At 32.1% G+C, this 14,655-nt stretch overlaps 1 protein-coding gene across 2 annotated transcripts in view; it reads right to left on the bottom strand.

Moving 5' to 3' along the window:
• The window catches only part of scaf6 (SR-related CTD associated factor 6), a 33,603-nt gene extending 21,374 nt beyond the window's left edge, over positions 1-12,229 (bottom strand). The window contains exons 1-5 of one of the 2 annotated variants that reach the window (XM_074173651.1): positions 12,069-12,229; positions 11,836-12,006; positions 11,377-11,785; positions 11,252-11,323; positions 5,331-6,282 (exon numbers count right to left, since the gene is read on the bottom strand). In XM_074173651.1, coding sequence (XP_074029752.1) covers positions 5,331-6,282; positions 11,252-11,323; positions 11,377-11,785; positions 11,836-12,006; positions 12,069-12,093 — 1,629 coding nt within the window. In that variant the 5' untranslated portion in view covers positions 12,094-12,229. The remainder of the gene's footprint in view (positions 1-5,330; positions 6,283-11,251; positions 11,324-11,376; positions 11,786-11,835; positions 12,007-12,068) is intronic. The other variant, XM_074173652.1, reaches the window with a different exon arrangement.
• Positions 12,230-14,655: the final 2,426 nt, after the last annotated feature.

Consider the following 14,655-nt stretch of genomic DNA (forward strand, 5'->3'; position numbering starts at 1 on the left):
GAATTAAAGTAGTGAATTCAACTAAATATTTGGGATTCCTGATGGATAACACTCCATCATTTAATGAACATTTTGAGTATATTCATAAAAAAATACAAAAAATTATTCTTTTTTTCTAGAATTGACAGTAATCTTTCAACCAAGTCAAGTATCACAGTTTACAAGTCAATTGTTCAGCCACACTATGACTACTGTTCGTCTATCCTATAACGATTCAATCAGAATAAATTGTCTTAACTCCAAAAACTTCAGAATCGTGGTATGAGGATAATTTTGAAGTGCCGTAGAGATAGCCCTATGACTATTATGCTTAATGTTTCAAATTGGCAATCCATTTCCCAAAGACTATTATATTTCACAAAGATTTGTGTATACAAAATATTGAACAATTTAGGACCATCTTATTTCAAACAGTAAATTGTCTTTCATCATGATATTAACCACCACTTCACTCCAAATAATAATAATTTATATATAAACAAAACAAAAAACAAAAACACCAATAATTCTTTTTTTTCAAGGGTTTTTATCGATGCAACAAATTACCAAATGTAATTAAAAATAGCCCATTTCTGGGGGTGAAAACGAGTGTATCACATTTAAAAAATAGTGTACCGAAAAAATTGATATTTTACAAAAAAGTTAATTTATAACAAAATTTAAGTAGTTTGGGACTCTACATCACAATAATTGCTAAGAGGTTTTGTGGAGTAATAGATAAACTCTGGGCTTGCAAATCAATGGTTGTGAGTTCAGATCACATCAACTGCACCTTTTTATTTTTTCAACCATTCAAATTTCAAACTATTTGAAATTGAATAAAACACGAAATATTTTTTAATGCTTTCTTAGGTCGCCTCTTGTTATAAAATTTAATGATATTAATATCATTCAGGATATCCTTCACGAATGAATCTTATTTCGAAATATTCCTCATATAATCCATAGAAAAACTTTAATAAGCATTACTCGCTCATTGAATGATATACTATTATTAAAATTATAAAGACTCTCACTTATTTTTTGTGTTTTCTTCAGCATTGCACAGTAATTTGTGAAACTGTACAGGAGAATGTTAGTAATGACACCTGTTAGGTTACGTTAGGTTAGGTTCATGATTTCCAGTACTTATTATTTGCCAACAATCACTAACAGGAGAATATGACTATTAGCGTTTGGTGTACAATGTTCAATTATTTCATAAAACTAGTTGAAATTGTTTAAACTTCGAGACATACTGTTCAAGGGATCTGTTTTAAAAAAAATCAGCTGAAATAAAATTTTCTTTGAAATGCTTGAAGTGCTTGATCAAAGATTGCTCTATAATTAAATTTACAAAAGTACTATCTGTTTTAGTAGTCACTAATTCCCTTGGATAAGTCAGAGTCTTTAGCTTTGTTGGAGTGTAGCTGTCGGAGAGATGTGTAGTTACAATAATTGCCTTCCTCCAATTTCCCACGAAGGGTTCAACACCCTCGGAATTGATACTCAACACTTGTATTTTAACAACATCAACTCTATTCTATATTAGAAAACTGAAATTATGTAATGTAAATTTAGAAATATCCATCCATGACTAATTTATGACAATATATACAGAGATAATCCACATTTTCAACCTTTTTGCATCAATTTGCTCTCATTCAACAAACATTCCTTGTAAAACATTTGCAACAACAAACAAAACCATTTTTTTTGGTTATGAGTATTGTCCGATTGTTGACGAAAATCCACAACTCGATGAAGCTATTATATAGCGAAACAAGTGTTTCAGTTTTGTAAACTGTCTAGTGAAAATCTCACAATAAAGTAATACTTGAATTCTTTTTTGTTTCAACTAGTTGGCTTGTAGCTGAAGCTGCAGAGACAGAGGACGAATCTTGTTCAGCTGCCAATATCAAGGCTTGACTTTGAAATGAGCTGCCTTCAACAGCCTTGTTTATCTTTAATACTCATGGTTTGAGTCTTTTGTCGACCCTACAAATGGCGTCATCATGAGGGGAGATGCCATGCTTACTTACACCCAAGCTTGTCCTTTAAGAACATTTGAGCCTAACAATGCATTCGCGATTCAGCCTAGCACCACCGACTTGAAGTAGGTCAACAAAGCGCTGTCTGGTATTAGATTATGAATGCTTCAGATTCAACTAGTTGCTGTGTAGTGAAAGCTAAAAAACGACCACTGCAAGGAGCCTCTTTTATCTTTGTCTTCTGTATTGTCTTCTGTGGATCCCACAAATAGAGTGTCTTCACACGGGAAGATGTCCCTACTCCAGCTTGTCCTTTAAAGTCAGTTAAGCTCAACAACGCATTTGTGGTTCAGTCTAGCAGAGACAGACAGATGACAAATCTTGTTAGGCAGTCAATGTTGAAGCTTGGTTCTGCAAGCCATATTTACCATTGAAATTCGTGGATTCACTATTCCGTTGACTCCTTAGCGTCAAGGGAAAATATACATGCTCGCTTAACCTATTCATAGGTTACTTGTAGACTGATATCTGACATAACTCATATTTAGCTCGGTAATAAATTTATCATATGAATGAATGACATTTAAAGAAGGAAATAAACGTTTGACAAATCTGGAAGCTCTGTTTCATATGCCTCTTGATTCACTAACTTCAATATGGTAGATTTTTTTCAATTTCAAGGTACCTAATATACCTTCTTGAAATATGACATCAGCTCTTAGGCTATAAAGACATTGTTAGAACATATTCTCAGAGAAATGGTCTGGCTTATGTCAGAAATTATAACTGATGAACTGAATGTGGAATATAGTGTAAACATACTTTTCCACTAAATGAAATATAAATTATTTTTTGAACAAAATCTTTTCAAAAAAAAAGATTGTTATCCTTCGAGTTTTGATGAATTTTCATCTCCAGCAAAAAAAATGTTTCCAGAAGGAAGTATTTTTTTTAAAATATCTATTCAAAATTGAGTAAAGGTTTTGTGGTTACAGTCAATGTTATTTGTCATTTACCGCGATTGTTATCCTTCTTGTTTTGATGAATTTTCGTCTCCAGAAAAAAAATACTTCCAGAAGGAAGTAGTCATGGATTCCAGAAGGACGTATTTTTTTTCCAGAAGGAAATATTTTTTTAAAATACTTCCAGAAGGAAGTATTTTTTAAATAATATCCAGTCAAAATTGAGTGAAGGTTTTGTGGTTACTGTCAATGTTATTGTCATTTACCGCGATTGTTATCCTTCGAGTTTTGATGAATTTTCATCTCCAACAAAAATACTTCCGGAAGGAAGTTTTTTTCTTAAATAATATCCAGTCAGAATTGTGTAAAGCTTTTGTGGTTACAGTCAATGTTATTGTCATTTAAGTACCGCGATTGTTATCCTTTGAATTTTGATACATTTTTATCTACAGTAAAAAAAATACTTCCAGCAGAAAGTAATATCCAGTCAGAATTGAGTAAAGGTTTTGTGGTTACAGTCAATGTTATTGTCATTTAAGTACCGCGATTGTTATCCTTTGAAATTTGATACATTTTTATCTACAGTAAAAAAAATACTTCCAGCAGAAAGTAATATCCAGTCAGAATTGAGTAAAGGTTTTGTGGTTACAGTCAATGTTATTGTCATTTACCGCGATTGTTATTCTTCGAGTTTTGATGAATTTTCGTCTCCAGCAAAAAAATACTTCCAGAAGGAAGTATTTTTTAAATAAAATCCAGTCAGAATTGAGTAAAGTTTTTGTGGTTACAGTCAATGTTATTTGTCATTTACCGTGATTTTTATCCTTCTTGTTTTGATGAATTTTCGTCTCCAGCAAAAAATACTTTCAGAAGGAAGTATTTTATAAATAATGTCCTGTCAAAATTGAGTAAAGCTTTTGTGGTTACAGTCAATGTTATTGTCATTTACACCTCGATTGTTATCCTTCGAGTTTTGAAGAATTTTCATCTCCAGCAAAATAAGTTTATATGCATGTGATGGAGAGTAATGAATTGCCTCAAGACTGGTTAACGCATAAGCTTGGACACAAATCTTTTAATGATGTGATTTCCTTATTGACTTAGGAAGCCCTAGCCTAAAAATCACTATCGAGAAGGGATAGGAGAATTTAAGAACTTGAACATAAACATAGAAAAAGTATTTGAATAGAATAGGTAAACCACACCACAAAGGGATAAACGGTGGAATGAGGACATACCATGAAAATAATATATGAAAGATTCTTTAAGGATTTTTACCGTTGATTGCAAGTACTCATAAGATTGTTTATCTATTTCATTTAACACAAGATATGAGAGACCCATTTCAAAAACCCTTTTTGAACTTTTGGGAAAGAAATGTTTTGACTTTCTACTTCTCCTTTTATATACAGAAAAATCTAGGAATAAAGATGAAGAAGTAGAAAGCCAAAACCTTTCTTTCCCAAAAATCAATCTCTTCTGAAAATATACCCCTTTCTTTTTTAACTGTTCTCAATTCAATAAGACAACTCAAGAAGTCTGAAACCACTGAAGTCACAGTGTATATTGTATAGTCCACACTTTTGAAAGTATGTATACTGAAACCATCAAAAGATAAATAAACAAAAAGGGAAAAATTATAATGCAGAGGAGTCGGCAGCGACTGAACACATTCTCTAAGATGTACGAAAAATTTGGGGGTCTCTAAAAATCATTAAAACCCATAGGCATAAAACAATTTCGATGAATTTCAGTAGGGCAATAGAGGGAAATTAAAAATTTTTTACGAAAAGACACCCACGGAAATATATAATATATAGTAACAGAGAGAAAAGTCAATAAAATCATACTCAATGTTGGAATAACATTTGATAAATACTTACTCAAAATTTTCAACTTCACAGTACTTTTCATTTTGTGAACAGAATCATCTCACGTATTCAACTTTTTTTACTAACATAAGAAAGTAAAGAAGTTTCTATACGTAAAATTTGGATGATTTAGATATAATAATGTATCAATGAAGGACCATACAATTGTCATATGAACAAAATGTATTGTTTCAATCTGTTTTTAAAATCATCTTTCTAAAATATGAAACTCAACTCTCACAATAACTCCTTAAAATAATCCTTTTTCCAGTCACCAATGTGTTTAGATGACAACTTTCAATATGAGCACTGAAGGTTATACATGTATCTAAATCAAATCATCTGCAACAGTTGAAGGGTTTGAAATAAATTAAATGGTCCTGTACCAATTTCTCACTTTTTTTATGTAATACGACAGTTTTAACAAATCTATGGTTAGAGTCCCTCGTTTTTAAGAGCAGCACAGACATAAATAGTTCTTTACCTACAAATAAATCAATATATACACAATAAAATGTCAGACATACCTTGACAAGAGGAACCATTAGTCCAGCAGGTAAGTCGTAATATGGAGCAGTTGGCATAAGGTCTTCTAGATAGGTATCCGGTTTTGAAATGAAGCCAGGAGGAGGCTTGGAGAAATCCGGAAACATCCCAGGAGGTGAAAAGTAACCCGGAGGTGGTTGTGTGAAGGGAATGTTAATGTTCTCTATCCCATTTGGAGGTTGGCCTATCGGCGGTGGTTGTTGACTCAGATCCGGTGTCACAGGAAAAACAGGAATGGTACTCATGTCAGAATAGTTGTTTTGAGGTTGATTCAAATTGTTCACGTTATTTGTGAGCATTTGGTTCATTTCTGGAGGTTGCTGATTCATGTTCGACTGATTCAAAGTTGGTGGAGGGACAGAAGGGTTCATCTGTAGATAAGTATCGTTAGGATTTGGAGGGTTCATGGTTGGAATAGAAAAGGTTTGTGAATTTGGAGTAGATGTTGTATTTATACTCTGGGAAAGACTTTGTATGGTCTGTTGTAGGCTAGCTTGAATTGTTTCGAGGGGAATGATTGAAGATGAATTAGTAGGGGGCAACTGAATTTGTTGATTTGGAACTGATGTGTGCTGTTCCAAATTTTGTTTTTGTTGTTGTAAGTCCATTATCTGTTGCATAGCATGACAAACAAATGCTTGGTGCTGGGCTTGGTAACCATCAAATGTTACTTTAGTTTGTGCTGCTAGAGCAGCAACTTCTGCAGAATACTTTGCTACCTGTTCAGCCTGATACTGCTGATAACTTTGCAGTGGGTTTCTCATTTTTTCTAAGGTATCAGCTTTCAAATAATTCGTTTTAGACTCCCACAATTTTAACAATTTCTCTAATTTTTGCCTTTGGTCATTATTAGCGGCTATACTGGCATTGCAAAACATAGGAACCACAACTCTTTCCAAAGCATCCTTTAAATCATTGGCATTTTTCCTGGCACTGTAAAAACACAAATTGATCAAAATATTTATTATTATTTGGGTTCACACAGAGTTTCAAAATTTTGATCTTGTATCTTATATAATTTTTGATCGCTGATAACAAATATGTGGTTGATGGGATCTACTTTCTGAGTAGTTAGTATTCATTAAGTATATCAAAATGGAAATTTTGAACAGTTTTGTATATATATATATATATATATATATATATATATATATATATATATATATATATATATATATATATATATATATGTATATATATATATATATATATATATATATATATATATATATATATATATATATATATCTATATATACACATACGTGCAAGCCCAATTCAGATATAATACAAGGCAATAATGCAATACAGTGGATTAAAAGTAAAATATAAGAATAATACAATTCCGAAGTAAGATAACAAGTAGATTATTTAAGAAAAAATTAAAATGTATAACAATATCAAGTAATATAATTCTTACAGACAAGTAACACTAGACACAATACAACAACACAAGCAGAGAGTATTAGATGGCTAAGTGAAGAATATGGTTTTTAAAGCGGGAAACTGATATATTAAAGATTTGAAAAATATTTAAAGAGTTAGCCAGTCGAAGTGTTCTGGGAGTAAAGCTGTTATATGAATAATTAAATCTGTGAAAAGAAACGTAAAATGTTTGCACCTGTCTAGTTGAACGACTGAGGACATGTGCAATTCAAAAAAATCAAGTGTTTTTTGTATATGACTTAAGCTTTATTCGTCGGACAGAGCAGAACAAGCACTGCTCCCAAACATCAGCATTGCAACACTCTTCTCGGTGCAGGCTTCACCAACCAAGTTGGAGTCTTCAGGAGATGAAGTAGACTACTGGTGAAGTCTCCCTATACAAAAGAATATTGAAAATTTGAAGGATTTTCTGAGGGTCTATGGTTTCTGTGGATAGGTTATCGAAGACTACATACAACTAACAAAGTTCTCCATGGAACAGAATTGCTCCCAGTTCAACAATTGTTTCTACAGACAGCACGAAGACGCGATGATGGAAAGCCCACTGTCTCCCTTTATAGCTAGCTCATGAACAGATTTGAATTAGAAGCAAAATAGGAGGAAGTTTACTTTTCACGGACTTGGATCCGGAAATATAGCTGATGTATTTGCGATTTTTCATACAAAGACTTTGACTCTGTTTTCCGTTAACCATCTGTCGGCCCTCTACGAACGACAACCCTCAGAATTCGAAACTTGTGCGAGCTAAGGATTAACGAGATTTCACCTTTTAACATGCGATTCCTAACACTTCGATGCCATTCTCAACAACAGATCCCTGAATATTGAGTTTACATATAAAATGTCTCAATGATTAGAGGTAACCAGGGTCTAGAATTTGATGTCTACAGGAAAAATAACTACTTCTAGATATATTCCTGATAGCTCACACCATTGTCCATAACACAAAATGGCAAGTCTGAACTTTCTGGTTCATAGGCTGGCTATGTTCCCATTGCTAAGGAAGGATATGATACTGAGAAAAATGTTATGAGGGGCATAGCCGAAAGCAACGGGTATATTCAAATATAGTAAATGAAATAATTAGAAAATGTAGATTTGGGAAGAATCTCGACTTTCCAAAAATACATCGTTTCGAAGTTCATTGTTTTTCTGTATGAACGAATTAGATCGCATTTTTTTGAAGTTGAATGTGAAAGTAGCCTTCCAAAATTTTTGCTCACTTCAACAAATTTAGGGTAACCCTAAAGATAAGATGTTTGAAAATGAAAAGTCGGGGATATATGAAATAAGCTTTAAGGACTGTGACAAAAAATACATCAATAAGATCAAGTGACCTATAAAAAGACGCCGCGCATATATCCGATTTCAGAGACCAGAAAAATGTAGCGTTGCTCAACATGCCATTAAGAACGGCCACAGAATAAACGAAAACTCTCTGACATTAACAGTGACAAAGGTTCTATTCCAAACAGCCGTTTGGTTACCTTTGTATGGATCGCTCTGTTTAAATTAGGGAGAACATTAACAAGGAAATTTTCCGCGAGTTTCTACCTGAAATCATTAATGTGTGTCTGAATATGTACCCTTTCCTGTTAGAAATAAATGGAGACCAGTATTAGAGTTAAAATTACTAGTATGTAAGTTGTATTACATTTTTATCGATATCATAAGTGGATCTTTGCAAGTTTAAGTTGGTTGCGCATTATATGTGTAAAGTTTGTCCTCATTTCTAATGATACATTTCAAAAATTTCAAACTGTGTTTATTTTTCGTATATCAGACTCAAGAGTATGTAGATAAATAATGATAGTTATGTTGCCGTCCTTCAAAAATATAGGATATAAGGATATATTATAATTCAGTATGTTCAAAATGGTATATGCTTGTAAGTATACGTTTTTTTATTTTATATAAATTCAATTCCCAGCACAAAACATATATAAAAATGTTTGTTTGAAGGTGATTGACAATGTTTCATGATAAATTTCATTAGTTCGGGGTTCCATTGTCTAATAATATATAAAATGATTTGAAATTCCTGAAAGAACCAATAAAAAAGAAAAATTAAAAATAGAGTAGCTGAAAAAAGCAAAAAAAAACCCTGAAATTAAATAACAGTGGAATAAAATATAAGTAAAAATAGAACAATTGAACAAAAAATTAAAAATCAAGAGATTCCAAGCCAAGTTACTTCACGACGTTTCGATTGTTAGTATCTACAATCGTCTTCGGGTGATGACTGTCATCACCCGAAGACAATTGTGGATACTAACAATCGAAACGTCGTGAAGTAACTTGGCTTGGAGTCTCTCAATTTTTTTTTGTTTAATATAATTGTAATTTTCAGCTATTCTTTTTATAATTTTTTTCAATAGTTCTTTCAGGGATTTCAGATCATTTTATATAATATTAGACAATGGAAGTCCGAAATGATGAAATTCATTTATAAAAATATAATTGCTACACCATTAGTATATTTTCAGAGAAGTGAACATTATTTTGGCTAGTTTTCAACTTGTAAAGTTGTATACTGAAAGCTTTATTAGCGAAATGCTCTAGTTCTAGGCGCAAAAAGTGTTTTCATTAGAATAATTTGATTCTAAATTCATTTATTATTGTTACTTAACAATTATACCAAGTTGAAATAAAATTATGGAAATTCAGTATAAATTACAGACCTCTCATTGAAAATTTATAATAAAACTATACGGGGTGTCAATTTGAAAACTTCCCACCCTTAATATCTTCCTTCCAGTAAAAAATACGAGGAATCGAAAAAACAGGTCGATTTTATTGTCAAGAAGAACACTTTCAAGGACTATTTGTAGCCCTCGTGGTTCAACCCACTAAGGGGGTAGATGTTATCCTTAGAATTTTAAATGGAGAGGGGTATTAAGTGGCACATCATTTTGATAAGAAGCAGAATTGAAAGCCAATCAAAATGATGTGCCACTTGACCCCCCTTCCCATTTGAAATTCTAACCTCTCAAGAGGTTGATGATAGTCCTTGAAAGTGTTCCCCTTGACAATAAAATTGACCTGTTTTTTCTATTCCTCATATTGTTTTCTGGAAGGAAGATATTAAGGGTGGAAAGTTTTCAAATTGACACCCTGTAAATTGATGTTGGACAAATAAAAAAAACTATTAGTTTGAAAATGGTTAACAATATTTCTTGGTGAGTATAACAAATTTGGACTTCCATTGTCTGAAATGGTGTTGACAGATTGAAAATCTATAAAAGAATTGAGCTAAATATTAAATTTGATGAAAATCCTAAGAGTAATTGTTGAGATAGCTCGGCCGAATATTTTGAACTGATTATTTTTTGGTATTTTTTATCAATTTCATTTCATGTATTCTTCCATAGATTTCGAAACTCTTAACACCATTTCAGACAATGGAAGACCAAATTAAAAACATTCACATTTCATTTGTTGAATCATATTGGGGTTTAAATGAATATACAATTTTCATTGCTCATTGCTTTGTTGAAAAAATATTTCTGGCATAAGAACTTAGGTGCAATATACAAAAATATAATAATAATAATTGCCTTTATTTCTTAGAATAATTCTACAATTCATATTTGTGACCATGAACAAATAAACAAGTTCGTTTCATTTGAAGATGAGACCTCCACTGAAATGTTCTTCCACTCAACATAAGTATTGAATAATTTTAAACTTTAGAAATTTACATCAAAAATTCAACACTCTTCTCGGCGAAAGTTTCACCAATAAAGTTAGCACCTTCAGGAGATGAAGTAGACTAATCCTAACATCAACACTGGTCTCTATTTATATCTAACAGAGTACCCTTTCACTTTCAAACACACATCAATGATTTGGGGTGGAAATTCTGGTAAAATTTCATTATGAAAGTTCCCTGGTACCAATTTTGCAAAAATATTATAACAAACATTTTCATATACTTCATTAAAATCACACATTTATGGAAATTTCAAGTCTTTTTGAGATATCCAATTAGAATTTTGTTATTTCTCAAATTCTACTTTATTATAGATACGTAATAAGTTTAAGGATCTCATTTGTTAAAATCTGTGATTTAAAAATTGTTATTCAACATCTGCTTGCCGATATTTTCAGAATTTTTCATTGAAAAAATCAACTGAAGTTTTTTTGTATAACTCAGTGATGAAGATATCCCAATACCGTGTTAGGAATGACACGTTGAAAGGTAAGACCTCGTTAGTCCTTGGCTCACCCAAGTTTCTCAACTTCTGAGAGTTGTCGTTCGTATGGGGGCGACAGCTGATTAATGAAAAAACAGATTTTTAAACTTGTTATGAAGTTTTCCCATTTTCTGAACTGTTAAAAATTTCCAAGTTGATAACTATTTATTCACAAAAGATATTTCATCCCAAAAAATTATACGTCAAACTGAATTGCCAAGAATTACCATGCAAGCCATTCAAATAGTATATAATGATTACCTATGGTGTAATAGGTCATTGACCAAATAGATCACATGTAATTTTTGGGAAAATACTCCAGACTGCAGCACCCTAAAACATAGATATAAGTAATTCATGCATAAAAAGGAGGAATTCCTACTAACTTATACAACAGGCACTCTACAATACAACAAGCTTTTTGTTTATTTGTTGCATGTTGAAGAAACCAGGACTTGCCATTACTTATACTGTCTTTTGTACAACTATCAATTATGGGTTGTAAAATACTATGAATTTCAGTGAGGGACACTTCACAGTCATCTGCTTCTTTTTGCAAGTCTACAGCTTCACACTTTTTCACTGTCTGTTCCACTTGTGCTTGCTGCTGTTGAAGAAGAACTGTGTGTTGTGCAGATAAATTTTGTTCACTTTGCTTTATTTGTTCACGTAAAGTGTCTTGTTGTTTTGATAATTGATCAATTTCTGCTGCGTTCTGCATTGGAGCAGGGGGCGGTGTATTCCAGTTACTGTTTTGGTCGTTCACTATATTGCCTTGCTGCTGCTGTTTGAATACTGAAATCTTTGTTAATTATTTTTTTCAAAAAATGAATGAGTTAACTTACTGCTTTCTTCTGTGCTAACCTTATACTGGTAATAATTGAAATATTCACCACCATACAAAAACTGGAACTTTGGATTTCCTTTTTGTTTGTTTTTGGTCATCTGTTCAAATTCTGGTCCATTTCTAGCAACAAATTGAGCTAATTTGTCGATTATATTTCTCAGTTCAATATCTTAAAAAACATAACCTTCTTTAGTCTGTCTTTTATGAAAAGGAAAGTTCATCGATACTAACCTTCTGGAGGCTGAGGTACGTCCATATTTATGTGGTTTTCATAACACACCAAACCATTGAAGAAAATGAAAAAAAATTCAAAAATGCTTCGAATCTCGAATGTCGCTCACTCGACACATTCACTCAATAACCAGCAAACCAGTTAGGAAAATGACAAATGACAGTATGACAGACTTCAGAATGACAACAGGACAAAGTAGTTGTGACAAAAAGCCTCACAGTAATAATAAGACATAGAGTTGACATGCCTATACCAATACATTACATGTATCTTGAAACGGGTATCAGACTATCCTTTTCTGTACAATTTAAGGGGGGTGGCGGGTAATGAGAGGTTATGGAGAATTTGTTTCCATATGAAGTAAGTTGGACCATAAAACAGTGGCGGTTGATTTACTTGATAATCGGAGGAATATTATATATTTGTAAAATAAATCATTTAAAGTGAAAATGTATTGTTCAAATAGTTCCTACAGGATATCTGATGTATTATTAATGATTATGGAAATGGAGCCAGTTTTTCTACCACCTACTAGATTTTTATTTATGCATGACTTTATAAAGCGCGTGGTTAACTGGGTTAAAATTAAATTATTTCGAATGAACTAATTCATAACAATGATAAATGTTAATTTCAAAAGTAATGAACTTTGCTTCATAAAATCAGATGAAGAAATTTGTGACTTATTCTCAGATTTGATAAACGAGCGGTACGGTTTGTGAGGTCCGATATAAAGAATTTTCGATTAGAAATCATAAATATCTATAATTACGATTGAGGTTTGATATTATTATTATGTGATTTCATTCCAAATTGATATCCAGGGGTCTTTGTAGACCAACATTATGTTTTTCTTTTCAATAATTCATGCTGATGAATTTTATAATTACGAAAAATCATTAATGTAAATAAAAAAAACTGTATTCAAACATGAAAAATATGTTTTTCATATGTATGCTATAGGTCATATTCATTCTGTGATCAACAGACTAAAAAGGTTTCTGCTCGATGTTCAGTTTGTATACTAAATAATTATTCTTGTGCAACCGTTGTTAACACTTAACAACTAACTTACGTCACACAAAGAATATGATTTCCGTTTTGGTTTGTCTTTCTTTGCACGAGGCTCTAGAGTTGCATATAGACAATATTCAATAAGAAATGACGGTTGTAATTTTTCTAACCTTTTTTTAGTTGGGATATGTCAAATAATGAAATAATATGAACCTAGTTTCAAAAACTTTATTTATGAGAATGAGATCCAAAAAATGATCATTAAAAACCTCTAAAATATCCCCTTTCATAATGTCGGTCCACAAAGACCCCTAGATACCAATTTTGAATGAAATCGCATAATAATAATATCAAACCTCAATCGTAATTATAGATATTCATGATTTCTAATCGAAAATTCTTTATATCGGACCTCACAAACCGTACCGCTCGTTTATCAAATCTGAGAATAAGTCACAAATTTCTTCATCTGATTTTATGAAGCAAAGTTCATTACTTTTGAAATTACCATTTATCATTGTTATGAATTAGTTCATTCGAAATAATTAAATTTTAACCCAGTAAATCACGCGCTTTATTATAAAGCCATACATAAATAAAAATCTAATAGGTTGGTAGAAAAATTGGCCCCATTTTCATAATCATTAATAATACATCAGATTTCCTATAGGAACTTTTTGAACAGAATACATTTCCACCCGAAATGATTTATCCCTCCGATTATCAACTAAACCAACCGCCACTGCAAAAAGCACTTGGGGACAGCGCCACACTGTAATGCTGAAACGAGCAACGAGCAGTAGTTACTCTTATCTGTGCTCTTTTTGGAACCTTTGATGTTTGTGTCTCAGTTTTATTTTTAGAACTACTGAGCATCCATAATTATTTTCCACGAGTGGATTTGTCAGCGTTCGACATTTAATTTTAATAAATATAAACTGCTCGATAGTAAAATAAATTTCATGAAAAATTAAATGGGTACCTATTTTGTAGTAATGTAGAGTTAGAGTTTCACTCGCTCCTTGTCTGTTTGGTTCAAATTTGGCAATCGATTTGAAAATAATTTACCGAGGAGCTGAAGGGACTTGAAACTTCAAACATAGCTCAAAACTGGATAAAATGCATTATTTTTGCATACTTTATAAATAATATAAAACGTATAAAATCGAACATAGATCGGAAAGCGTGTCGAAGAGTTTCGAACGAGTGAAGGAAGTAAATATACGAGTATAAATTGCTTTTTTAGGTGTGTATCACTTCGAAATTATTTTTTTAATGGCTGCAAAAATTCTATATGCTTTTTTTACTATCTAACTTGTTCATTTTTCCTAAGTTTCGGAAAGACACTGCTTATATTGCGTGTTACTCCCATCTTCTTCATGACATCCATTACAACAATCTTGTGCCCTTTACTAGTTTGTACAGGTTGTGTTCTCTGTTCTCAGAAAAAAATTCTGGTAATTTTTACTCAAGTTTATTGTTTTAAGGAAGTTCAATCTTCCTCTTGAAGATGATCACTTGGTGATCAGAAAATAACGGTTTAGTGTTGGAATTAGACTCCAGTAATATTAA

This window comes from Leptinotarsa decemlineata, unplaced genomic scaffold (assembly GCF_025532065.1).
Source record: "Leptinotarsa decemlineata unplaced genomic scaffold, Ldec_3_MD MMD2_tig00000251_RagTag_RagTag, whole genome shotgun sequence".
NCBI lineage: Eukaryota > Metazoa > Arthropoda > Insecta > Coleoptera > Chrysomelidae > Leptinotarsa > Leptinotarsa decemlineata.